At 57.8% G+C, this 26,040-nt stretch overlaps 1 protein-coding gene across 4 annotated transcripts in view; it reads left to right on the top strand.

The window, feature by feature from the left end:
• CCND3 (cyclin D3) overlaps window positions 1-24,413 on the top strand; it is a 44,043-nt gene extending 19,630 nt beyond the window's left edge. For 3 of the 4 annotated variants that reach the window (XM_066983066.1, XM_048070817.2, XM_048070818.2), the window contains 4 exons: window positions 11,861-12,076; window positions 18,967-19,126; window positions 19,706-19,848; window positions 22,449-24,413. In XM_066983066.1, coding sequence (XP_066839167.1) covers window positions 11,906-12,076; window positions 18,967-19,126; window positions 19,706-19,848; window positions 22,449-22,610 — 636 coding nt within the window. In that variant the 5' untranslated portion in view covers window positions 11,861-11,905 and the 3' untranslated portion in view covers window positions 22,611-24,413. Of the gene's footprint in view, window positions 1-9,814; window positions 10,083-11,860; window positions 12,077-18,966; window positions 19,127-19,705; window positions 19,849-22,448 lie in introns of those variants that run through there. The other variant, XM_048070816.2, reaches the window with a different exon arrangement.
• Window positions 24,414-26,040: the final 1,627 nt, after the last annotated feature.

Raw genomic sequence — 26,040 nt, 5'->3', positions numbered from 1 at the left:
GAGAGGCTGGATCCTGCAGAAAGTGTTGGCCAAGTCATTTCAGAGCACTCCGGGCCTGGCACGCATCCCCAGATGGCTGCTTTTAAGGGCGGCAGCGATTCTCTCAAAGCATCTGCTCAGACAGCCGGCGCTGCTCGCTGCAGCGATGACCACGGGATCACACCTTTAAATCAAACGGCTCTCGTCTCTGTGAAATCTTCAGCTCAGATGTGGGATGGGAGGGGGCAGGTTTCTAATAAAGCTCAGCTGTCTCCAAGGATAATCCAGACCCTGTTCTTCCACCACTGCCTTTGAGAACAAAAAGACTTGCTGGCTGCTGAGTGCCTTTGAAAACTCAGCCCTTGATCTAGCTTTTATTTTTCTCTCCTCGTCCTCCCTTTTCTTTCCCTTCCTGGCTCTCCTAGCGTGCATGCATCGTCCCAGCTTCTGTCTCTGCTGAGGAGTCCCAATCTCGTGCCAGTTTGACGTCTGCCTTTTCTGAATGCAAGAAACCCCTGGAGCTCAGGTGGGAGGAGAAGCGAGTCACTGCTTTCCATCACGCGTGCCACTCGGAACTCAGCCTGGGAAACGAAAGCTCCTTGGCTGGGTCCGGTGGGGCCCTTTCCTCCTGTCCCCTTGCCAGCTGAGCCTCTGCAGACAAGCGGAGCGATGCCGTTCATCTGCCTCGCTTCGCCCGCCTCTCCGTGTGCTTCTTCCGCTTGCTGCTCGCCGCTCTCGACCCGCTCGGTTCCCTCCTGCCTGCCCTGCCGTGCCGGGTGGCAGAGGGGTGTCTCTCCTTTTCTTCTCTCTAGTGTCACGCTAACAAGTTCAGGTTGGCCAGGGGAGCAGGCTGCTCCAAAACGCACGAGGAGGAGCCGGATGAGAGACTCCAGAGATCGCCGTTCCGAAGTCACGCTCGCAGAACAAAGGCAGGGCCGTTCCAGGTCAGGGAACAGCAAAGCTCGCACGCCGCTGCACCCGCCGGGCTGTGACGACCCGCGTGTCCTTGTCCCCGCGTTCCTCGTGTGTTTGTCCAGGCCGCATGCTCCTCTGACTCTCTCCCAGGTTTCTAGCAGGCGGAGCATTGCTTCCTGGAGGGGTGACGTCCCCTGGCACTGCTCCATCACCCCTGCAGCCCCGTGACAGCCACTTACCTGGCTCTGCGACACCTCCCGGCTCCAAAGCAGCACCTCCAGCTGCTCTAAAGCTGCTGGGCCAGCATCTTTCTGCTGCTTCCAGCGGGCTTTGGCTCAAGTACGCGAGGAAGAAGGAGACGTTTTTATGGTACTGACAGTCCCTGGTAGGCCTGGCAAGCCCCGCACTCCTTGCTGCCTGTCCCGAGCTGTGCAGATAACCGGGGGGTGGCTCCGAGGATGGGGCTGGGCAGCGGTTCTGCACTTATCGTTGCTCTGAGCCTGGATCGGGCCTGGCACGGCAGCCCTGGGGCAGGGAGTCTCGCCCGCCAAAAGGTGAAGAGGAGCCAAGAGCAGCTGCAAGGTCCCCTTGTTTGCTGGGCTATGGGAAATCACCCAGAGAGGAGTTTGCAGCCCTACGTCACAGAGCAGTGGAAAATATGTGCAAACGAGTGCCATGCGGATCAGCGCCCGGGGGAAGAGGGCTGTCACCAACACCGAGCACGCAGGAACGTGTCTGAGCAGGACGCGGGGCCGGTGGTGTGTCTTCGACCGAGCTGATTGCGGTGGGGAGAGCTCCAAGCCCTGGCTTGGGCCGAGGGAGCACTGGGCTGGGCCGCGGGGATCGCAGGCTGCCCGTCTGGGTCTGGTGTGTGTCTGCTGGGAACGGCAAAGCCTTGCAGCTCCCCATGCCCCGATTTCCTCGTCGGTAGGTGGGGACGCTCCCGCATTCCTCTGGAGGTCTAAGCATCCCCTCATCTTCATCCCCCCTTCCCCAGCCGCTGCTGTTGTGCAGTTTCAAAATACTGGCGGCAATCGTGGGTTCTTCAGTGAGGTACCAGGGACCGATCCCCGTGCCGGAGCGTGCCCAGCCTGCCTTCAGCTCCTCCACTCCTGGGGCAGCTCTGGCCCCAGCAGCGGGCAGCTCGCCGGCCAGGCGTTAGCGCTTGTTTTGGGGCCATGCTCTGCCAGCTCGCCTTCTAAATAACGGCGAAGAGCTACAGAAATAACCTCAGAAGCGCTCATGCCTGATTGCAGGAACCGATTTGTTTGTCAGTTCGCAGTGGGAAGGAAGTTCATCTTTTAATTGCTGCAGACAGGATCCCGGTAGGAGCCTGGTGCTGGTGCTGCGCTGCGGTACATCCGATTCCCTTCTGCCTGGGCTCTTGGACTGACCCGAAGGTGCCTCTGTTTCTGCTCACACGGACTGTGAGGGCATGGCTGCAAGCTGCTGACTTATTTTAGGCTAGCTGGGCGGCTGTAGGACTAGCTGAATAGGACACCGTACCAATTTTTCCAGCTCAGCACAGCCATAGAAACCACTACGGATTTCAGCCTAGGTGGCTCAGGAGGCAAAAGTATCTTTTTCCCTGCTAGGAGAGGGCAGGGAGCGCAGGCAGGAGCTGCGAGTGCTGTGCTGCAAGGCTCAGAGCAAACGCAAAGCAGCAGGTTAGCGTTGGAAGAAACAGTTGATGTGTCGGGCTACTGCTGGAATCCCTCCACCAGGGATCTGCCTGAGTACAGCGGGAATGCGGCTTGCTCAGTGATGTGCGCGCACTCACAGAGCGCGTCTCATTAGCACGTTGTTAATGTCAGTAATTATTGATGCTGTGAGTGCAGGAGCATACGTAGATAATGTACGGCTACCAGAAGCGCTGGGAGAAATGCACCCGCCTGTTACTATGGGTATCAGCATCTCAGTTTTCGATCTGTTGCGACGTGCGGAGGTACCTGGCTGTCACACGAAGCACGGTGACGTCTGTGCCTCCTGGGACGGGTGTTGTGGGAGCACGGCGTGACACCCAGAGAGGGAGACTTGTCTGCGAGGCTGCAGGTTGTCTTCTGAACGATGCCTCGTGCTGCTGCGTGGATTGTGGTTTATTTCCATTTATTAACACGGGGATGGGACATTTGCCTTTGCCTGAAATTAATCACTGTGGCTCGTGAGTCCTCAAAATTTTCCTCCTTTGGTTAAATTGGACCTGGCAGGATGAGCGTGTTCCTTCCTGCCGGGGTGGGGAGCACACGAACCCTTTGCACACGCTGGCTCAGTGTGGTGAGGCAGGTTGGCAGCAAAGCTGGGGGGCTTTGGGGCTTTTTTCGGGGCAGGGGGCTGCCACGCACAGATGCAGCTGCTGTGCTGGGCGGGAGGGCGGCTCAGCTCGGCGCCCGCTGGCTCTGGAGGCATTTCGGGCTGAGGCAGTGTTGGTGCAAGACGTTTCCTTTCAGTTACACCAAGGCTGAGCCCAGTGTGCCCAGCAGGCTCGTGGTGAAGGCTTCTCGGCTGCAAGGTCTGCCTCCAGCTCAGAGCTCCCGTAGCACACGCTCGGCCCATGCTGGAAGGGAGCAGCAAGGCAGCTGCATCCCGAGTGGGGGAAGTCGGGGGGGTATCGATCCTTTTCTTTCTTCCCCAAAAACACTCACGGGCACATACACACGGCATTGTCCTCCCTCCCAGGAACCAGCTCTAGCTCGGACCCTGCTGATCTGACAACATCCCTGCCCCAACGCGGGCACATCCACGTCTCCAGTGCAGCACCAGCGGTGGGGGAGCCCTTGTGAGCCCACCTTCCCTGTGAGCCCACCTTCCCTGCGTGGGATCCTCTCTGCTCCTCTAACAGGGAACAGGGCACACCCTCCTGACTCATGTCCTGACCCATGACCTGCCCTGTCTCTGTCCTCATTTTCCACCCAGCCAAGCCAAGGTTAAAATCCAGCCCTCCTGACTGCCAGACCGCTGCTCCATTTAATTGTACTGCCTTGCCCCATGAGATCCGGCTGCCTGCAGCCCTGCTGCTGTGCCTCTGCTGCCTCTTTTGCTGTGCTGGGGTCCTGCAAAACTCCGCTGGGTGCTGCCACGCAGGGAACGGCCGGGACACAGGCTCAAGGCACTACAAGCAGCCCCATCGCACAGCAGCCCCAGCTCCCTGCAGCAGCACCGAGCTCAGCTTTCGAGGACTTTTCCCTTCTCCCTGCTCTGCTCCAGCTGGACCAGTCCCCGCTCCTCATCCCTCCAGCCAGGACCGACCCTTTCTCCAGCACAGCCCCCCTCTCTCTTTGCCGTGGCAAATTCCCCTTCTGCCCGCGCTGCTAAGAAGCTTTGAGCTGCCTCTGCCTCTGCCTGGCAGTTTGCGTTGGCAAAGAGGCGCTAGGCACCGGGCTCGCCACATCAAATGAAAAATATCATGCAACCAAAAATTCTTAGAAAAACCCAAACGCCCAAAACCCAAATCTGCCGAATGGGGCACGCGAGACGTAGACAACAAGATCAGGGCAGGGCAGGAAAGGGCAGGAAGGATGGACAAAGGAAGGGTGTTGTAAAAAAGATCTTTTTTATGTGTAAAATTTCAGGGTAGTATTTTTTAACAATTTGCATAATTGGCTACCACAGATAATCCCCTGAAATGAACTAAATATATCACAACTGGGGGCTTTCCAAGCCCAGCTTGCTTTCTGAAATTGATTGGTTTCAGCTTTGCATTTTTTTCTGCGCTCTTTCTTTCTATCTTTACCAGCTGAGTTTGGCTGGTTTCTGAAATGCCTGATTTGGGAGCAAAACTAAACATTCACCTGGGGATGGCTTACTAGGGTACGAGTTTGAGTCAATGAAAATGTGACTTAATTTTAGATTTCGTTAGGAAAAGGGAACTAAGGCAGAAAACAGCTGCTGCAGTGACAGATGAAGACCAACTTATTCTGATGCTTTTCATAAAAAGTCAGGTGAAACGGCATTTAAAGCTCTGCTGGCCTAAATAGTTAGCTGGGGCAAACTGGCCCGGTTCCCCTGGAGTCAAATCTAGCCCAGCTGCTCAGAAATGGAGATGCTCCGAAGCCTCTTCTGGAAATGCTCTCCTAAATGAGTTGCCAAAAGATGTAGTGAACGCTTGCTGAGTGCTTGGGTATAAACACGTCTCTTCATCTGTTTGCGACTCCTTCCAGTCCCTTTTTGTCCTGTTCTGGAAGCCACTTAAGCAAAAAGGGTTCAGATCCAACTGTTTTCACCTTTAATGATCTTGTTTAAGAAAATAACGTTATTAAACTGAGACATACCCCAGCAACAGGCAGGCGCGGGTATAGAAGTGATGGATATGGCATAAACCCAACCAGTACCCACAATCGCGGTTTTATTTCTGTTTAAATAGAGATTTGGTCCAAGTTGTAGCAAAGGCCACTCTAAAAAGGGGATTTAAGTTGACAGAAAGTTGTATTTTGACCTTAGAAGCATGGGGCTTTCTTCAGAAGGCTCGTGTATATCATAACTGATGATGTATCTAAGCGCTGCCGAGGTTCAGTGTTCAGATGATATCACTCTGAGCTAATTAGCTGTACTCAAAAGCCTGACCAAGTCAGAGGAAAGGGAATGCTGTGGTTGCCAGTAATGGGAAAGATATTAGGAAACACGTCCCGCGGGCCAAATCCTGCAATGTTAAACTTGTACTCAGGCACGCTTCCCTTCGATTCAGTGAAAGCATTTCTCTGAAGTTAAGAATGAATAAGATACGAGAAAGGAGAGAGAGCCAGCTACGGGGGGAACCAGTTGTCTTGTGTTTGAGCACGGGACCGAGACCAGGAAATCCTCCGCTCCCCTGCCCCCTGAGCCGGGGAACGGCTGAATGAGCTGGGAAGATGCCTCCGTCCCTGCGCCTGCGGGCTCCCCTCCGTGTGTACCAGGGCAGGAGCCGAGGTGCCGCGTCCCTGCCGCGCTCTGACCCCGCTGCCGTGTCAGCAGGTGGAGCTGAGCGCCCCGCAGCCTGACCCGCTGGTCCCGATCCATTTTATCAGCAGCTATCAAGCGCAAACGATGGGCCGCAGACTGGGCTGGCTCCTGCTGAAGCAGCAGGGACTGTGACACCGAACCGTCACGGGGCGATTTGCTGGCCCTTGTGTGCCAGAGCCCTCGCTCTTTCCTGGGAATGCTTACGATATCTCGCTGCTTTAGGGAAAACTGGGTGGGAAATATAACAGATCAGGGTGTTTGAAGTGCTTTGAAATCCTCTAACCAGAAAGGGTGAAGCGCTGCCTTCGCTCTTCCTCTTACACGTACAAAATGGTACCTGTTTTTCATTTTATTCGGGGGATTTCCTATAGCAAATGATATACTTATTTGCTCATTGGATTTGGTTTTCAAGCCCTTCGTGTATGCTAAGCAGTTTCATTTTGATGTCACCGATGACACTGTGGTTGCAGTATGCCCAAGGACGAAGATGGCACGGCTCTTGGTAGCTCAAAATCGGAAGGAGGCAGCTGGGAAATGCAAGGCAGAAAGCAGTGGGGAAAAGAAAGGGATCGTGTTCATTGACAGCCCGTGGGGCCGGGCCCGCTGCTGATGCAAAGTCAGGTAGCTGAAAGTTTTCTGCAGAGAAGAGCTTTCAGAAACACCCTTTTGAATGTCCATCCCGAAAAATTGCTTTCGCCTTGATCTGAGGCCACGTGTGGCACCAGCTGCCCATCGGAATCAGACTTCCATCTGCATCGCTCCTTTAAAAGCCCCAGCTGCTGGTCAGCCTTCTTCATTCATCAGCAGCATACCAAAAAAATGAGCCTCCTTTATGATTCAGCAAAGAATAACATTGCTGGTTCGAGATCCTGGAAGTCTGGAGGCCATCAGTTTTTTAATTTTTACTCTGAAGGAATTTCCTTTTTTAATATTGCTGTGCTCTCTTGCCAAAGCCAGGAAGCTGACTATCTATGGACAACAGTGACCAAAATTTGGTTTTCCTGGAATTTTCTCTTTTCCCTCCGCACACCCACACAATAGGCTTTTTAGGACGCCCGCAGCCTGTAATTTGCCTTTCTAGCCTGATAATGTGGCTCGCAGAGGCATCAGTTTTGCCAAGTCATCATCTGGAAGGAACACTTGCTTATGCAACGGGCTTCATTTTCCCCCTCCGTGTCCGATGGCCCACGGTTGCCACCGAGCCCGGCTCCAGCCTTAGGGGCTGCGTCAGAACCGCCCCGCAGACGCTGGGAACCAGGAGAAAGACCATAAAGTCTGGGAAAGGGCCCGAAACTTTCAATTTCAAAAGGCACAGCCCAGAAACCAGAAGGACCAAGAACCCAATGCTGTGGTTTCCCTTTGCCTGACTAAAGAAAATAGCGGCTGTCTATTTTTACTAAAAATGTGGGACGTGGGGCCCTTCTCTTCCCCTGCACAAGTGGGGGATGCTGCTCACAATGCAAGAGGGGGGGAGTGGAGCAGGGGGGTCGTCCCGGATTAAAACCAGCTGACTGGTCCACAGAAATCTCTCCCATAGATTCTTCAAATATTTCTTGCCCACACCGCTAGAAGATTTATTCGTAAGGTAAAAGAAATTTAGCTGGGAGAGGGATTTGGGAATCTCATCTCACCTACAAAAATTCCTCGTTCTCATTTTAAGGCAGGGATGGGATCGATCTAAGCCTCTCCGCTCTTCCTTTCTTTTCTCCAGTTCCATATCGCCGTGCTATGTGGTATTCTGCGGGCATGCGTCGCAACAAATCAATGCCGATAGCATCATTAAGAGTTTGCAATGTATCGGATACCTTGCGGAAAATGAAAGCCATCTGTCCAAGTGCAGAAGTGGGATTCCAGCGTGTGAAATGTACTGCGTGTGTTATGTATGTGACCTTTGTGTTCACTGTCATGGGGAGCATTGGGAACCTCTAAACCTCCGATCAAAAAGATGTTTTTCATTTTCAACGTTAGAAAAAAAATAATCCTGAGCAGAGAGAACAAAGACTTGCGTCTTGTTTTACTTACACTTATTAACTTCGTATGTTTGTTCTTCATTAAGAGACTCTTTTTAGATGACTGAAAATACAAAAAAGTACTAAATGTGTCAAAATGGCACACAGAAATGACTCGCTGGGGGGAGTAGCTATTGTGGCAAATCACTCTGCTGCTAAGTCCTTTAGTTCTTTGCTCCTTATCCTAAAAATACATACAAGCGTATATGCTAAGGAATAACTCCAGCTGAACTGGTCAGAGGTGTTCCAGCTGAGTTCTCTTTATATGACACCGCATCCCCAAAATCCTTGATTTCTATGAATTCCATTGCTCTGTTCCCTCCTGAGCACAAGCAGCTATCTTCCCAGGATCGCAGATATAAATTACTGCTGTGGGTTGAATTTCGGCTTATTTCCCTCCTCTTCCATCTGTCGTTCCTCAGTACAGCCAGAACGCCTTCAGCCCAGCAGTGCTGCCCTGTAAAATTGAATTACACAGCCCTGTGCAGAGGAGCATTGCAGGAGCGTACCACCGAGGGGCTTCGTTTCAGAACGACAGGCAGTCAGCAATGGCAGGGAACGAAGCGGTCTAGCAGAGTGAGAGACATTGGTGCTCTGGAATGCGCTTCCCACCTCTAACATTCGGGTTTGTAATTAATCATTTGGCTGCAACTGCGGCAGCAATGCCACATTGCAGCACCATCCCGGTCGTGAAAAGGGTTGCGAAAAGGGTTGTACGGGCAGGCCATCCCCTTCGGGCGCGCTCCCTTCACAGCCAGTATGGGAAACTTTCATAGAAATGGACCTCCTGAGCTGAATTCTCTCAACTCAGTGAGAAGCTTTTAATTTTCAAGCTCAAAGGCAATCTGTTCCCTTGGTATTCCAGCTACAGAATCTGTTGTACATTTTATAGGCAGTTTCCTGGCACTTTGCATTGGCAGCAGCGAAGTCGAGACATCTCAGTTTTTGTAGACAGTGACAAACATTAGGGAGCGATGTGGCCAAAACTGTATCCCATTGCCTTCAGCTTCCCATGCCACAAAGCAATTATTGCTGGGTCAACTGCAAGCAGACCGAGCTACCGCTGCAGAGCAAACCCTACGCTGCAGGAGGCACGGTGCAAACTTGCTTGGAAGGCTTTCGTTTCCCTGAAAATTCCTAAACTAGTTGCTCGGGGTACAATTTGCAAAGGTATTTCCAAACCATTGTTAATTGTTCTGAAAACAAAACAAAACACCAGCAAAGCCTGGCAAGCCCTTATCTCCGCAGACACTGGGGTTGCTATCTGCTATGGAGCTGCACCAGTGGTAACATGAGGATAACTTCTGGAAGACAGCATGCTCAGCGCGGGCTGGCCCCGAGTATGTACACAGCTGATTATTTTTGTAGCTTTGAAGGGCTCCGGCCACAAAAATGGAGGGAAAAAACAAAAAGGGAGGGAAAGAAAAAAAAAAAAAGGAGGGAATAAACAAAAAGGGAGGGAATAAACAAAAAGGGAGGGAATAAACAAAAAGGGAGGGAATAAACAAAAGGGAAAAAACGAAAAGGGAAAAAAAAAAAGGGAAAAAATCGAAAAGGGAGGGAAAAAGAAGGGCTAGGACTAAATGCTGAAAATGCACTGTCAGGAATTGCGAAGATGGGGTTGACGGGCATTCCCGGGGGGCTCCGGGACTGCTCCTCTGCAGCCCGCCCGGCCGCGGGGGCAGCTCGGCGTGGCCCCTGCAGCCCCACGAGGCACCGGCCCCTACACCCCCCCCCCCGGCCCCCGGCCCCCCGACCGCTCCCCGGGGCCGGGCGCGACCGCCGCCGGCCTCCCCCCAACATGGCAGCGGCTCCCGCGGCCGCCCCACGTGCTGCCAGCCCGCCGGCGCGCCTCAAGCCACGCCCCCGGGAGGGGCGTGTCCACCGCCGGGTTTCGGCGCGCCGCGGCGGCAGCGGCGCCTCCGATTGGCTGAGGGCCCCCGGGCCGCTCCTCCCGGCGCGCCGAGGCCCCGCCTCCCGGCGCGCCGCCCGCTCCCCGCGTCCCGCGGCCGCCGCAGCGGAGCCGGCGCTGCCCGCCCAGCGCCCATGGAGCTGCTGTGCGTGGAAGCCGTGCCCCGAGCCCCCCGCGCCGGGCGGGACCCGCAGCTGCTGGGGGACCGGCGGGTGCTGCAGAACCTGCTGAGCCAGGAGGAGCGCTACAGCCCCCGCGTCTCCTACTTCCAGTGCGTGCAGCAGGAGATCAAGCCGTACATGCGGAAAATGCTGGCGTTTTGGATGCTGGAGGTACGGCCTCAAATCCTCTTCCTCCTCCTCATCCTCCTCTCCTCCGTCTCCAGCTCCTTGCCCGGACGCCCAAGTTTTTTTTTTGCCCGCCGTCCGTGCTTGCAAAGCGTGCGCGCCCCGGGAGGGAGCTGGCGGCAAAGGGGGAAGGCAGCGGCCGCGCTCCGTGCACCCGCCCGGCTCCCTCCTGCTGGCTGCGGGAGCAGCCCCGGGGCACGGGGAAGGCTCCGGGGTCCGTGCGAGCCGCAGCTCCGGTCCCCGGCATGGAGGAGGCTGTGCCCGTAGGGAGGGAGGGGGAGGCGGGTGGGCACGGCGGTCTGCGGCGGGGCAGAGCATGGGCGAGGGGTGGTTGAGCTGGGAGAAGTGATGGCCCCATGCAGGGGGAGCAGCCCCCCCGAACCCCCAGCCTGTGCCCATTTTCCCCCCGGTAGTATCCTGCCACGCTGCTCTCGGGCCCCCATTCATTCCTTGCTTCCCAAAATCCTGGCCCCAGATCCTCCCCTGTGCAGCCGCAAGAGGCTTGCACGCCCTGCACAGGGCTGAGAATGCCTCGCTAAAGGGAGAAAATAATATTGCTACCGTTTACTTCCCTAAATTAAAATGAACGAGGCTCTCTGCGGGATGCAGCTCAGTGGGGAGACCTCACGGGCCTCGTTATGGGATGGTCGGAGCAAAAGGTCTCAGCAGAGAAAGAAAAAGCATTCAGCAAGAGACAAGTGACGCTGGGATCCAGCCTGCCCGCTCGCCACCGCAGCCGCCCTTGCAAGAAGCTGCCTGCTTCTGTCAAAAGAAACGAGAGAGCGCTTTGCTTTTAAAAAGTTTTTTTTTTTTTTTCTTTTTCCTGTTCGCATTGTTCTGTTGCTGCAAGGCTCTGTCTGAGGAGGCTCGTTAGATAAATGCTGCTCTGGAGCCTGTTGCTGTGGAGCTGTGAGGATGGTCAAAAAGTGGGTGACGCTCAGCAGTCGTCATGGCTGGGCACGGGCACGGGCACAGGCACGGCTGCGTCCCGGCGGCGGCAGCCCGTGCAGGGGGGGCACCGCTGCTGGGGGAGAACGGTGGTGCTGGCTGCTGCTGGAGGAGAAACCTCGATATTTTTCTGGCTGCGTTGGTCACGCCGACTTCCTTCTTTCAGCGTTGTGATGTTGGTCGCAAGATTAGAGCGGAGGGCTGAAATCCGGAGCTCTGGGATTCTGCTCGTGGCCGTGGCGCGAGTGTGGCTGGGGGGGGGGGAGGGAGGAAGACTCCTGGAGCCGGGCACGGCTCTGCCATCGAGCCTTCCCCTGCCCCTGGGCCGCTGAGGGTGGAATTGCCAGGGGTGGCTGTGGCTCCTGCACCGGTAGGTCTCCAGCTGGAGGCTGCTGGAATTGCTGATTTTCCCTGAGGTCCCGAGTCCTCCCAGAGCAGAAAATGGGCAGCTGGCTGCGGGCATCCCCGAGAGCAGTGAAAAAGGCAGGGGGTGGAGGGGTTGCAAGTAAAGGATTTGGGGTCTTAAAGTCTCTGTGGGCTCTTTCTAACTACGCTTAAGCTCTTCTGCTTTCCACAGGAAGGTGAATGGAGCCGTGCAGCATTTGTTGCTAGTGTAACCTCGCTGCAGCTGTAGGCTTGACACCTGTAGCTAACTTACTCCTTAGCCCTGTGGAGCTGTCAGAGCCCTGCAGATAAACGTGCAGCACCACCACGACCAGACGCTTTGAAGCTGCGGTGCAGGCAGGATCTGGAGAGTCCGGTGCTGATTAAAACTTCCTTTTTTTTTTTTTTTTTTTTTGATTGGGTTTTGTCAGGTGTGCGAGGAGCAGAAATGCGAAGAAGAGGTCTTCCCCTTGGCCATGAACTACGTGGATCGCTACCTGTCCTCAGTCCCCGTGCGGAAAAATCACTTGCAGCTCCTGGGGGCGGTCTGCATGCTGCTGGCTTCCAAGCTGCGAGAAACCATGCCCCTTACGGTGGAGAAACTCTGCATTTACACAGACAACTCCATCACGCCTCAGCAGCTCCTGGTAATCACTCGCCCCTATCTCAAAGAGCCCTCCAGCCCCTCCCCAGCCCTTATCTCCTGCACGCTGCTGCTTGGCACCATACCTGCCCCTGGGTCTCCTCCTCCTGTTGTTTTTTTTTCCCCTGTTTCTCCACCTTCCTCCATGTTCCCCAGCCAACCTCCTCACCCCCTTGCCACGGTGGATTTGGGTCTGTTGGTGGAGCCCTTTCCATCGTGGCAGAGCCTCGCTCCCTGCTGTGCGGGGCAGGATTGTCACCTCCGCTGTCACCTCCGCGTTCCAGAGGACGTCCCCTGAGCCTGAAGCACTCTCTGCCAGCGCGGAGCCGCCACGCTGAGCTTGCTCCTTGGGCTGCTTCGCTCTCGAGTGGCGACTCTGGGGAACAAAGGCCTCTGCACAGCGCAGAGCAGGAGGAGGGGAAGCATTAAGTGGGGAGCTTCCAGCAAAACGGGTGGGAGCTCCTGTGATCTAGGAGCTGGGTTGTGCCTTCCAGGCTGACGATGCTGCCAGGTGAAGGGGTGATGGAAATGCTGGGAGCTTGCTGCGAGTTAAAGCACGGCTGCTCTGCCTGTCCCATCAGACACTTGGGTGGCAGCTGCGTAGGCTCTTTTTGTCTGATAAAAGCTGTTCAAAGCAAAGATCCAAACCTCTGAGCTCAGCGTTGCCAGCGGGGGAAGGACGCCGGAGAACCCCTTTTGTCGGGGGCCTCCTGTGCTGTCAGTTCTGAGCTCTCGGGAGGAAACGGCCACCTCGGCTCGAGTGACAAACATCCCTGGAGACGGTTTGCCTATGAGAATTTCTCGGGGTTAGTCATCGCCTTATTAAATGTCTGTTTTTTCTGGGCTGGGGGTGGGTGAGATGATCTGAGCGTGTCCCCAGGGTGGGGAGCGAGCCCACAAAACTTTCAGGTGTGAGTTGGAAGGCAGTTCTGGTAACGGGAGCTCGGCTCTGAACGCGGTTTTTCCAAGCGCCGGTGAAGGTTGGGGAAAATCCCCTCACCTCCATGCCTCTCCCTGTCGGTTTTTGTGGGTGGCTGTTGCCATACATAGCCCTGGTGGAAAAAGCACGTGGATCGTTACCGTGAATAATGGTGAGGGATGGAAACGCAGAGGAGATGCAGGTGGTCGTTGCTTCTCTGGATGCTGGGCTGTGGTCGCGCCGTAGCACCTTGCTGCTGGGGCTGCCCCAAAACCTGTGAGCAAAGGTTTTGTCCAGCTGTCAGTGACATTTCATCCTCGGGAGCAGCTTCTCACTGATCAGTGCATTCCCTGTGTGTATATTCCCAGCGCTGGGTTCCTCACGTGAAGCTAATACCCGCGTGTAACAGGAGGGTTGCTCGTGTCCCTGGGGTAATGACTTACTCCCGTGCTTCACCTCTGTCTTCCTCTCTGATGCAGACCTTGAGGGCGGTCCTGCTGCCACCAGCCCTGCAGGTTAAGGGACATCATCGCAGAGATTTTAGCCGTTCCTGCAGCATGGATCGTGGGCCACAAGGAGCTGGACGTGGGTAGGCACCTTGTGCGCCTCGGCCACGGATCCCAGACGTGTCTTCCTCTTTGATTTCTTTTTGGTGAAGGTTTGCTTGTTTCAGTCAAATTTAAGCTTTGTTTGTAGCAGGCTCCCTCCAGAGAACAGGTGGGTGGTGGGCAGAGGACGTGTTGACACGCAGAAAGAAGCACCAGCCTGGAGGTTTTCCTTCGCTCTGCTGCAGTGCCGATGCCTCCTCCCTCGGAGCCTTTTCTCCTTCCCCCAGAGGTTTGTCAGCAGGAAGCTGTGGCTAAGCAGTGCCACAAAATTCATCTTCCCTCCTCCAGCCAGCGCTGGGGCGGAGATGGAGGAGTAAAACGCTGTCTGCTGCCTGCTGCTCCCTTCTGATCGTGCAGGGCTCCGTACTGCAGCTCTTCTTCTGTACTTTCCCCCGCTAGACTACCGGGACACTCAGCGCAGCGTGGGGCACAGCTGAACACCCAGCCTGGATCTTTCACCGGGGTGCTCCAGGCTCAATATGCAATTAAGATGGACAAAAGTGGCTTCACCAGGCTTGCTTTTGGTAGATGCTTAGCTTTGTCTGGAGCAGATCCAGCTCCGGTTTCCCTTTGCTCTCTGTAAGATGGAGCGGAGGCAAGGGCTGCAGCTCCCTGAGAGGCTTGGCTTCGCCCCGAGACCTGACAAGAGTTAATGCCCTGATTACAAAACCAGGGCGAGCTGCTCTTTTCCTCCTGTGTGCTAATCGTGGCGATGTCGCCTCTCTTTCACAATCTTTCGGGTGGAAGAGGGTGGGGAGGGGAAGGGGAGCTTCTTCATCAGGGCTTGGACAATGGCGCATCCTGGCCTCCTCTCGTGGAGCCGTGCCATTTCGGCTTCCACCCCGTCCTCCCAGGGCCCTCGGAGGAAGCTGGCTCACTTTCCCACTAGGTTTGCTTCCTTCTCTTGCAGGGATGCTTGGCACCAGCTCAGCGGTTTAGAAAGGACACATCTGAAACAAAATCTTGATGAAGTTATTCTAGGGAGAAGGAAATGATGCAACAAGGGACTTGTCCATTTGGAGGAAGTTGGATTTCCGTCGAGGGCGTTATCTAACCTACCTTGCTTGTCTTTTTTTTTCTTTCTTAAAGACTTTTCTGGCCTGTGCAAGCGAGTGCTCAGCTGCTTGAGGGTCAGGGAGAGCAGCTGTGGGTCACCTTCATCCTTGGCTTGGGGGCATCTGCCTGGTTTGCCCCTACTGCGTTGGCTTGCCTCTGCGATCTCTGATCTGAGGTCAATTCTTCAAATTCCAGGTATTTCCTAGCAAAGACCTCAGGCAGGGCCAAGCCACCGGGCAGACAGTGAGGGAAGCAGCAGCGACAACAGATGATGAGTGAAAACAGGAGAAAGGGGTCGCAGCTGAGCAGGAAGGGTTGCTCACTCGTGCTAAGCATCGACCTTCCAGGGCGCAGGCTTGTGGTCCGCCTCCTGCTTGTCGCACGGGTGGAGTGGATGTGACGGCTCCTGCACCTGAAGTCGGCGCCTTTACCCTCGGCATCCAGCCTTGAGGTGTGCTCCGGGGATGGAAACAAACGTTTGCCCCACGTTTCCTATTCGCAGCTGGACTTTTCGTGGCTTCTCATTTCTGTAGCTGTTGGGGAGGGTGGGTGGCCAACAGCGACAGCTCTTTCCACCCTCCTTTTGAGTCAGCTCGCGAGCACATCAGAGCGCAGCCTGCTCCCGCTCTGCTGGTGGCTCATCGAGTCAGTGATAATGAGAAATGGCACCTTATCGACTCGAGTGACAAAATCTACTTCCTTTCTCCTGCAGGCAGGGCTGCAGCAGAGAAGGAGCTGGGCTCTGCTCCCTGCGCAGCCTTGCCAGCAGTGTTTACGCAGACTCCTCGCAGGCACGCCGCGTGTGGGTGGTGGTGAGGGTAGAGCTTGGTTTGCAGGGTGGCTCTCACTGCATAACAGGGAGGGGAGGTGGCGCGGCTGGCACATCCCAGCCTGAGTTTGCAGAGCTGCAAATGAGGAAAACTCTCTGCTTGTCTCTCAGGTCCCGCTCCGCGAGGGTGCAGTGGCAGCAGCCAGGGGCTTGAGGCTGTGTCACCGCAACAGGACTGCGAAATCTTGTCAGAGCAGGGGAGGTGATGGGCAATGCTGGCTGCTTTCCTTCCTTCTCTTTTCTTTTTTTTCTTTTGTGGGATGCAGCCAGGAGAGACGAAGGGTGTAAGCCTGCAGGGGCAGAGCCCAGCTGCCGGGCAGTTTCCAGCCCTGCAGGCGCTGGCCGAGCCTGGGGAGCTCTTGCAGGAAGGCGCCGGGTGCAGTCCCGGCGATGGGATGCTCGGTGGGCAGCGTTGGCAGCCTGCAGCCCTTCCACGGGGAGGTTGGACCGGAGAAACAAAGGAACATTTTCCACTTTCTTCCTCTCTTTCATTAGCCAGGCAGAGACTGATTCAATTAGGTGCAAAAGAAAATGCCAGGAAAAGGATGTTTGCTGTGCGGAGCGGCGCTGCTGTCGCAAAGCTGCTTGCCTATCTCTTGCAGCCTTTTGTTTTGCTTCTTCCACAGATAAAGTGATTCAGAGATTCTGCCGTGCTGCTCCGAGAGTGGGAAATCCCAGGGGTTAGCGGGAGAGAAGCGAGGAGCAGGGGGTTTTGGCTGGAGGGCGGCTTCCCCTACCTAAATCCTGTGAGCCGGTGACAATCCTTGGTGCCTGTCGCCTTCAGCCGGCATCTCGAGTGCCAGCTGAGCCTCAGGATCAGGCCCCTTGTACCAACGAGGTTTTCAAGAAGCTGGAAAACCTTTTTATTAGCTGGAAAAGAGCTGCTTTTGTGCGCTGCGGATGGCCGGGCTGGTGTGCTGGACCAGCCCCGGTGTGGCAGGAGCCAGCGTGGTGCCCCAGGTGAGCTCTCGCCGCTGATCTGCGCCCTGAATCGTCTCCTGGAGAGAAAATGTGTCCCAGCAGGGCCGGGCTTTCTGCCACGCCGGCGTGAATGCCACGTGCCCCTGCCGGGAGCTGGCTTGCGGCTCTGGGAAGAGACAGAAGGAGCAAGGGCCTGGGAGATGCTGGGCTCCCCTCGTGCAGCGAGCCATTCGGGGCTGGCTCCGTGAGCCGCGATCTCCGGCTCCTTTTTGTGACCTCAGCCCTGGGTCTGCACAAGGGCCGTGCTCCCACCTTGTGCAGAGGTCAGGATGGAGCTGCTCGGCTCTCACCCTCGTGGCAGGATCCCCCGGAGGTGCCACTGGTGTCCTGGCTCCCCGGGAGGCTGGGCTGATGCTCAGGCAAGCAGTTGGCTTTCCTAGCGAGGCTGCTGGCCCTTGGTGGCTTCCAGCTGAGTGACAGCAGGGACAATGCAACGCTCCATCTCCCACGGCTCTTTTCTTGTGTCCCCTTGCTGTGTGGCTGCGGTTTTACCAGTGACCAGCACTCTCCTTTCTTTTCTTCTTCCATTAAGCCTGGTCTCTCCCCCTCTACCGCCATCCCCTCGTTGAACCAGGCACCCTAAAAGACTTGTGCTGCGGTCCTGAGGCTCTGGAGCTCATCGCTAGGTTCCTACTTGCTTTTATGCTGTGGATTTGGCTTAAACACACAGAAAGCCTGGCAGGCTGGCCATCCATATGGGAGACCAGTGAGTGTGTTCCAGCCAGGCACCGCTTTCTGGTTGGAAAAGCACGGGCTGCGAAGCAGCAAATAGCACGTTTGGGCTAGCGGGGGACTCGGAGCAGGTTGAGCAACGCTGCTCATTTGAGCAACTCAAAACTGGTATTGTTGTGTAAGGGGAAGAGTGGGTTTTAAAAAAAAAAAAGAAAACGGAGATCGGCCTTTATGAAAAAGAATCTCACTTCTTCAAATCCATCTGTTCTGGCGGTCCTGTGGGCAGCGCTGACCTTGTAATCTTAGAGCGCTTGGAAAAGAATAGATGCTGTGCCGGGTGGGGCTCGGCCCTGAAATGGAGACACCTGATCCAAATCCCGGCTCAGCTCTGTCCTTCCAAACCCAGAGCCGAGGCAGGCTCGGGTCCTGCAGCGTTTCCTTCCCCTGCACGCTTGCAGGGCTGCAGTTCCCCCTGTGAGCGGGGAGGGGGGACACGGGAGCATCTCCTGTGCTACTTCTGGCATACCCGCAGCCTTTTGCCAGACCCAGATCTGCTGCTGACCCGGAGGATGAGGGCAGAGAGAAGTGGGAGGCCACGTGCATGGGATCCAGAGGCTTCCATCACGTCTCGTGGGGGAGTTGGGACCGTCAGAGAGGCTCGAGGTGGCTGGGTGTGGGCTGCCGGAGACATTCCTGCATGGGTGGGAAGGGAAATGATCCTGGGAAGATGCTGCTGCTGCTTCTGAGCTGCAGGAGCCTGAGCGGGTGCAGGGAGCAGCCTGGGCTCCAGCCGAAGCCCATGGGGGCACTGAGCCCCCCCGCTGCCTGTTCCCCAGCTTGCAGACTGCGTGGAGACGAGGGGAAGTCCTCACAGAAACCTGCTGGAGGTGTAGGCAGCGCAGCGCGACGTGGGGTGGAGAAGTCAGCAGCCACCTGGCTTCTAACTGGGAAGCACTGGTGTGCCACTGGCTGCGTGTCCCTAGGAAGGGGGGGTGTCAGCATGGCTGTTCTGTGCCTCCTCCTCCTGGGAAGGTGCCGGGGATGCTCAGAGCATGGCAGGATGCAGATGGGGAGGCTGTGCCAACGTGCTAGCGCCCAGCCTGTGGACTGTGTGCCTGGCGTGTGTGGGGCCAGCACCTGGTCACGGCCCCTGAGCTCTTTAGGGACTCAAAATCTCACCACTGATGACCTAAAGGGGCTTAGGCTGTCCGGATGCAGCTCTGAAAGCTCAGTTGTGTCTCCCCCACGTTCCCTTGCTCCCAGCTGCGTGCGGGGGACTGGCTGCAGGGCCCCTCCTGCCTTCTGCCCTTCACCATCCAGAGGGGGATTGGTGCACCGAACAGCTCGGGGCGCGCAGAGGGGTGAGCTGCTGCGTTCCCTTTGGGGTAGCGGGGAGCAGTGCCTCTGCTAGCCCCGAGCTGGGCTGCTCCCGGGAGCTGGACGCGTGCTCTCCTTTCAGGAGCAGGAAGAAGGGAGCGGTGTGCCTCCTGCCCCTTGCTCTTTTTATTGTATGTGCTGCTGCGGCAGCCTTGCAGAGCAAAGGAGCGCCCGGAGGAGTGCCTGCAGAGCAGAAGGCCGGTCCGACTGCACCTGGGGAAGAAGAAAGCAGACTTATCGCTTCCTCTTCTGATCTTTGCTCCAGGCTTTGCAACAGCTCAGGGCTGGAATTGTGCCATGGTGGCAGAGCGGGGCTGTTCCCTCTTCTCTTCCCTGTCCGATGGATTGTGCTGTTTAACTGCCCTTCCCCGAGCTCCGGGCTTATCTGCCCGTGGTTCAGGTGGGTGTTTCTCAAAACCCCACTGAGCAATGTGCTCTCTGTCTTTGTGCAGGACTGGGAGGTTTTAGTCCTGGAGAAGCTAAAGTGGGACCTGGTCTCGGTGATAGCGAACGATTTCCTGGCTCACATCCTCCACCACCTCCCGCTTCCTAAGGACAAGATGGAGCTGGTGAAGAAACACGCGCAGACCTTTATTGCCCTGTGTGCCACAGGTGGGTGCCTGCTCCCGCTGGAGCCATCTGCTAGGGTGCTGGGGGGGTGGGCAGTGGTCCCGGGGGGCAGCCTGGGCTTAGTCAGGCTCCCTGGGTGCCCTGGGGCGCTGGATGCCCACCTGCACTCGAATCGGAGCACTTTGCTGCTCAGAGACTTGTTTTCTGTCCATGACAAAGGAGGATGATAAAGGTCCTGGGGGCTGTTAGTGGGTGCCTGGGAGATGCCAGGGAAGAGCGAAACTGCTTCTTGCTGTGCTGCAGGAGGCGGCGCCTTGGAGTGTGCCCAGAGTGAAGGCGGGGTTCAGTATGAGCCCTCGTCAGCCTTGCTCAAAGTCCTTAGAGCAATGTCACCTTCAGGACTTCTTTTGGTGAGACAGACCCAGAGAAGTAGCTTAAGGAAGCTGCAGCTACGATGCTCCATCTGTTTTCCGTTGCTCCGATCCTATTTCTCCCCGCTAAGCTGGTGACACCCCTCTGCCTGGCCCTCGCTGGTTTTCCAGGGAAATCACCGTCCCAACAACTTACAGCTCGCACACACCCTTGCTAACAGCTGCTGTTTTGTCCCTCTCCTGGCTCCAGACTACACTTTCGTCATGTACCCGCCCTCCATGATCGCGACGGGCAGCATCGGCGCGGCCATGCACGGCCTGACGCTCTCTGTGAACGACTTCAGCGGCGAGGCCGTCACTGAGCTGCTGGCCAGCATCACCGGCACGGAGGTGGTGAGTGTTCGCCGGGGGTCTGCCGGTGGAAACCCTTCCTCTTTCTGCAGCTGGCTCCTGGGGGGGGGAAATAAGCTGGCCGTAGCGATGCTGACCGTGGCTTGAAGAGCACCTAGGGATTAGGGAGCAGCTCCAAACGCCGTGCCCTTGGTCAGGGCCGTGGTTGTGGTCGGCTCCTGGCCCCCAAGCGCCATCTGTGCGGAGCAGGGCGAGCTGGGGAGCCTTTGATGAGCGGCACAAAGGGCAGCGTCTGTTCCCCGCGCAGACAGGTGTCGGCAGGATCGGGTTGACGGGGTGGGATGGGGCAGGGGGAGAAGCCGGGCTCGGCATCTGCTCACCTCCACGGTGTCTGGTTGCAGGTGCCCAGCCCGGGGTGGGAAGGGGGCTGGGGGCACGGAGCCTTTTGGGATGCGGGTGCCGGGGGGGCACCCGCCTGCCCCTCTGCTGCCCTTTGAATGGGGAAGGAGGACCCGTCGGGCTCCCTGTGTCCTGCTCCTGCTGCAGCGAAGCAGTCGGGAGCCTTTATTCTGCCAGGGCCCCTTTTGATCCTTTTCTTCTGCCCGAGCGCCGGTGCTGGCAGCCGGGCCGGGTTGGTTTCAGTCCCCCGCCGGCAGCGCCGCGGCTTGGGAGAGGGCGGGAGGCTGCAGCCAGGCTTTGTGTGGGCACAGGGGATGGGGCAGGAGGACGTCTTGCTTTATTGGTGTGGTTTTGTTTTGTTTTTTTAATTTTTTTTTGTTTGCGGGAGCCTTTTTTGAAGACTCAATCAGTGCAGCCAGCTGCTCTCAAGCTGCTGCGGTGAATGGGGCAGGAGCTGAAACCTGCCCTGGGTCAGGGCTGCTGGAGGGAACAGGTGGGAGGCAGGGAGAGCACCGCAGAGGGAGGGGAGCCGAAAGGGCCGGGGACAGCTCTGCTACCCTCCAGCCAGGTGCTGGGTGCTGCACGGGCAGCCCCTGCCCGGCTGCTGGGACGCGGCTGCAGCACCGCCGGGCTCCCCGGGGAAGCTCCCGGGCTCCCGCGTCTCGCTGCGGTGCTGATGTTTCTCCCCGAGCCCGGCCTCGCAGCGTCCCCGGGCTGTGACTCGGTTTCCCCGCTGGCTTGACGGAGCTTCGGTTGTGATTTGGAGCTACTGTGCCCTTGCAGAGCAGGATGGGGCCCCGCTGGCTTCCCAACGTGTCCCTGAGCTGGAGCAGCCCCACACCTCGGCTGCCCTACGGGGTCGGGCCGAGCCGCGTCCTGGGCTTCGCTCGCAGGTGAAGGAGCCTGGCTGCACGCAGCTGAGCCGCACAAATTTGGCATCTCTGCCACGATTACCTACGGAGAGCCCAGCTGCGGCTCCTGAGATGCTCCTCAGCCTCCGTCCCTACCTGCCGAGAGGCCGTAAGGTGGTGGCAGCTCCCGTGAAGCCCCTCAGGAGCCTCGGATCCCCCCGGATCCCCCCTGCCCCACGCAGCGGGAGCGGGGCCGGCCCAGCAGCGAGCCGGGCTGCGGGCGGGCCGGAGGCCGCGCTTACTGGAAGCAGCGTGGGGAAGGGGAGGTGGGCGTTGCTATTTTTGCTCGCCACATCCTCTGTCAGTTTCTAAGAACCGGCGGTGGATTCCTGGTAAGAGATTTCGATGTGTGACAATATCCAGCGAGCGTGCGCGGCCCCGCGGCGGGCAGCTCGGCTCCGGCCTGGAGGTGCGAAATGTCACCTCGTGCCCTGCGGTGACGGCCGAGCCGCGGGGTGGGAGCTGGGCCGAGGGGTGCCTGGGGGTGTCACAGCGCTCTCCTCTCGAGGGAGAGGAGTTTCCTCATCTGGTCGCAGCTCCTGGGGGAGAAGAAAGGGGTTTACCCTTACTGTAAGCGATACACCGCTGCTCGCAGTCCCCTGCGCCTTCCTGTTCGTGGGGCTGGCGTGTCCCCGGCACCGGGCTCCCTGGGGAGGCTCGGGTGAGTCAGGCAGGCTCCCGAGGGAGGAGCAGGAGGGTGAGAGCCCAGGGAGAAGCCGCGTGGCCGCAGCATCGCTCCTGTAACATAGCATCGGCGGTGTGTGGTGCTGTCAGGTCTGGCTGCGTGGGGCTGCTCCCCCCCCGTGTCAGGAGGCTCCCGGCGGGTGGGCGGCCGCGGAGATGCACGGTGAGCTCCGAGAGACCTCGCGTGTAGGGCCTGGGGGAGGCAGGAGGGTCTCTGAGGTCTCCGTGCGCACCCTTGCCTGTGTTTGGACCTGGGAATTCAGTCGTGGGGTAGGTCCCGGCCAGCCCAGTGGTGTTGGGCTCTACCCCTCCAGTTACCGGTGGCAGCTGAGTGCCGCGATGCCGAAATCGCGCGCTGCATGCTGTGCGCCCTGCTGCTGGAGCTATGCAGGGCCCCGATGGGCAGCGGCGTCTCCTCCACGGGAACGTGGTCGAGTAGGGAGAAGGCAACAGAGTGCGGGGCTTCTCCTGGGCAGGGCATGAAGCGTAGCCAAGCTGGGGATGCCTGGAGGAAAAAGGCTGCTTCTGTGTGCTTAGATGCTCCAGGGGGCAGGGAGATGGTCCAGCAGCTGCTCAGAGCTATCCTAAGGGCCCTCACCTGTGAACAGCAGAGAACTGAGGCCTCTTTTCCCGTTCCCTCTCCCACAGGACTGCCTGAAAGCCTGTCAGGAGCAGATCGAGGCAGCTTTAGCCGAGAGCCTGAAGCAAGCGTCCCAAAGCCAGCAGGAATACAGCACCGCCAAGACTGCCGCCTACCCGGCCAGCCAGCCCACCAGCACGCCCACAGACGTCACGGACATCAACCTGTGACCAGCCTCCCCTTCCCAAGAGCCGCCCAGCCCCGTGACAACAGGACCTGGCCCCGGACACCCAACTGTCGCTGCATCCCTCCTCCCCACCCAGAGCACGCCGAGGATTTGCTCCGCTTGCTGGCTGCACAGCGAGGGCTCCGCGCTCACCCATCTCCCCTCCTCAAGCGCCGGAGGGGGGCAGGAGGAAGGCGTTTGGGGGCTCCGACGATGGCCATTGGGGCTGGCGGGGCTCACCGCTGCTTGGACTCTGCTCGCTGGCTTCTGCAGGAGGCAGGGGTGAAGCGACCCTCCTCGTGGCGGTGGGGCGCAGGAGTAGCCGGGGAGGGGAGCGGGATCCAAAACGAAGTTGTAAAACGTTCCCCAGCTCGTGTTCCTCGTAGCCCGGGTGCCGATGTCTGCTCTCTCCTCGGGTACGTTGACCATGATGACTTCCAGCCCCGCGTGGGCCATCGATCATGCACAGCCAGCCTCGTACCTGGGCCTACGTGACCAAAACGTTGGTAGCCCCCCACCTCCTTCCCCAGGCCGGGGCACTGCCGGCCCGCTGGGCTGGCGAGGAGCAAGCATCCAGGAGGAGAGAAGGGTGCTCGTGGATCCCTGGGTCCTGATCACTTCGTGCTGGGTTAGTTGTGGCTCCTGGGGGGCTGGCGTGGCTGCTTCTGCTTGGAGATGTGTGTGTGGCTTGATTCTTGTCGCCATTAGATTTGGGATTTGCGGGTTTTTGGCTTGCTTTGGGGAAGTGCTCCTTTTCCGCGTGGACAGCAGAAGTCCTCGTCCCCGGGGAGCGACCTCTTGGGCGAGGTTTGGGCGCAACGTGCGGAGCGGGGACGGCGCTGCCCAAACGCAGACCTTCGCAAATCACCTTGGCTTTCTGCTGCCCCACCGAGGCTGCTTAATTTATTGTTAACTGCTCAAAAAAGGGGAGGGAATAAGACCTGCTGTCCCTTGCTGTGGGGCCTGGGTGCTGGTCTCCTCTCCTTCCTAAAGTGCCTTTATCCCTTTGTCCCCTTCCTTAGCTCCCTGAGCACTGGGAGACTCTCTCACTTTGGAAGCTGGGTGGTTTTTAGGAAGCTCAGACATCAGACTAGATTTTAAGAAACCCATATGAATGTGCTGCTATAGTCTGAAATGCATCTTCACTCCTCCAAGGCAGGGATCTCGGGTGATGTTCGGGAGGGGGCTGTTTCCAATAAATCTATTCACGGGGGTCCGCGTTGTATCCTCACAGGGTGGAATATTCGCTGCGCACTTGATTTGAGAAGTGATTGCATTTTTGTTTCATTGTTGTTGTTGATCCTGTCTGTTAGTTTTTATATAAAAAAAGTGTTTTTTAAAAAAAAAATAATGCTGCTTTTCTAAGAGAACTATTACATTGTAGAATTGTATTAACTAGGAGAAGCCAGAGAGACTCTGCAGGGATGGGAGGCAGAACGCTGCTGCTTGGTGACCGCCGGCCACGTGGATCTGTGGCTGTTGTCCTCCTGGGGGGGATGTGGGGAAGGATGTGGAAATCTTCCGTTTATGGTGCCGCTAGAAACAAAAAGTCTTATCAGGTGGAAAAAGATGGGGCTGCTGTTCTTCCCCCAGCCCGAGTTGTTGAGAGGAGCCATCTGCCACTGACTCCTGCTAGCAGGACGGGCGGGGGGCGTGCAGGGCCTGTCTGTACAAGAAGAAATTTTTTTTATATATAAATGAGTTTTTAATTTAAGAGTAAACTGGTTTGGTGTTCACACGCAAGAGTCCCGCTGCTGGGAAAATCAGAGGATCCTATGATGTTACAATAAAGTATTTGAAACGAGAATGACCGTGTCGAGGGTTTTCCCTTCGCTAACGAGCTCTGCCTCTGCCCCAAGTTGGGCTCGGGGGGGATCCCCCAGCCGAGGGGCTGCTCCTGAAGGCCTCCAGCCCTGCGTTTCCTGAGCAGGATGACATAGGAACGTGCAGGTAGGGCACCGTCGGCGCCAACCCTGCAGGGAGATGGAGGTGAGCGAGCCTGGGGCGATGCCACGGCGCCTGCCCCCCGCTTTGCACAGCCACAGGATGGGGAGCAGCACCCCGGGGTGGCTCGGGGCTGGATGAACGTGGACGAGGTGCTGTGGGAGAGCGCTGCACCGAGCCTTCCTGCGGGCACCATGCCCGTGCTCAGCAGCCTTGCAGCTGCTGGAGGGGAGGCAGCGACTTCACGCCCCCGGCGCCTTCGAAGCCTCCTTCCTGCAGGTCGGTGCTGCAGCAGCTCGGGCTGCGCTGCAGGGAGCACGCGGGGCGCGTGGTGTGAGCCCGGGTATCGCCCTCACTCATCAGCTTCTGGCTTCTTTAAAGGCGATAATAATCAGGAAGCCAAGGAAAACGTGCTGCGGTGTGCAGCCGGCCCGGGCGTTGCGTGCCGCTCTTCTTCGTGTGGCTTCTGCTGCTGCCACCGCTGTGTCACCGGGGCCAGTGCCAGCTCTGGGCGAAGCGAAGGTGGCAGGGGGCTGAGCTCGGCACAGCAGCACGCTGCCACAGGGGCTTTTCCCCCTGGGCTGTGCCAGACTCGGTGCTGCTTTCAGGGGCAAGGCTGGTGGATATATGTGAGGTACAAGCCCTGCAGCACCTCAATGATGCCCAGGGAGGGGCAGCGCCTCGTGGGACACGGGAGGAAAAGCTCCCGGTGGGCTTGCCATCGGTAGGGGATAGGTGTGCGTGGGCAATCTGCCGTGTGCGGCCTCGCTGGCTGGCCGAGGACAGCAGCCCCGGGGTGCTGGGGCTGCTCCCACCCTGCTGAGTTGAGGCAAACCCATCGGGGCAGCCAGGAAGTGTTGGGGACCTCACTGGAGAAGGGGCTGGGGGAAGGATGGGGGGTGCTGATGGTACCAGGCACGAAGGGGGCCCGGGCCACAGGATCGCCTAAGGGAGCGACGCAGGAATGGGGTAATCAAAGGCTGCCCCGTGCCCCCGCCTGCTGGCAGCCCTGCGAGGCCAGGGGCTCTTACTGGAGGCTTTTCCCCTCTGCTCCTGGCTCTGCTGGGCTGCTCTGGCCCTGCACAGGGTCCCTGGGGTGGCCCAGGTCGGGTGCTGCCCCCTGCCTCTGCCTGGTGACAGCCAAGCTCAGGAAACAATCAAGCACTTCTTTTTCCTTAGAGCAGTTTGGGGCTCTGGAAACCATCGGGGGGGGGGGGGGGCTCAGCCCTGCGCCCCCCACCCTTCCCCCTGCAGCAGGGAGACGCTCACACCCCAACCTTTATCCAATAGTGCAGGGACTGCTCAGCAGCCCCGCTCTCCCTTCACGCAGGACAGCACCTGCAGCGCAGGCTTAGATCCGCAGCTCTACAAGGAGCCTGGGGCTGGTGGCTTTGCTCTGCCACCTGCTGGGGACAAGGCAAGGCAGAGAGGGGACAGGGCAGGAGGATGGAGCCAAGAGGTGCGACTGCGGGGCAGAACCACCCTGGGAC

The sequence above is a fragment of the Anser cygnoides genome, chromosome 25, assembly GCF_040182565.1.
Source record: "Anser cygnoides isolate HZ-2024a breed goose chromosome 25, Taihu_goose_T2T_genome, whole genome shotgun sequence".
NCBI classification, from domain to species: domain Eukaryota; kingdom Metazoa; phylum Chordata; class Aves; order Anseriformes; family Anatidae; genus Anser; species Anser cygnoides.
Note: the sequence above shows the minus strand (reverse complement) of the source record. Positions and strands in the feature narration are given on the sequence as shown.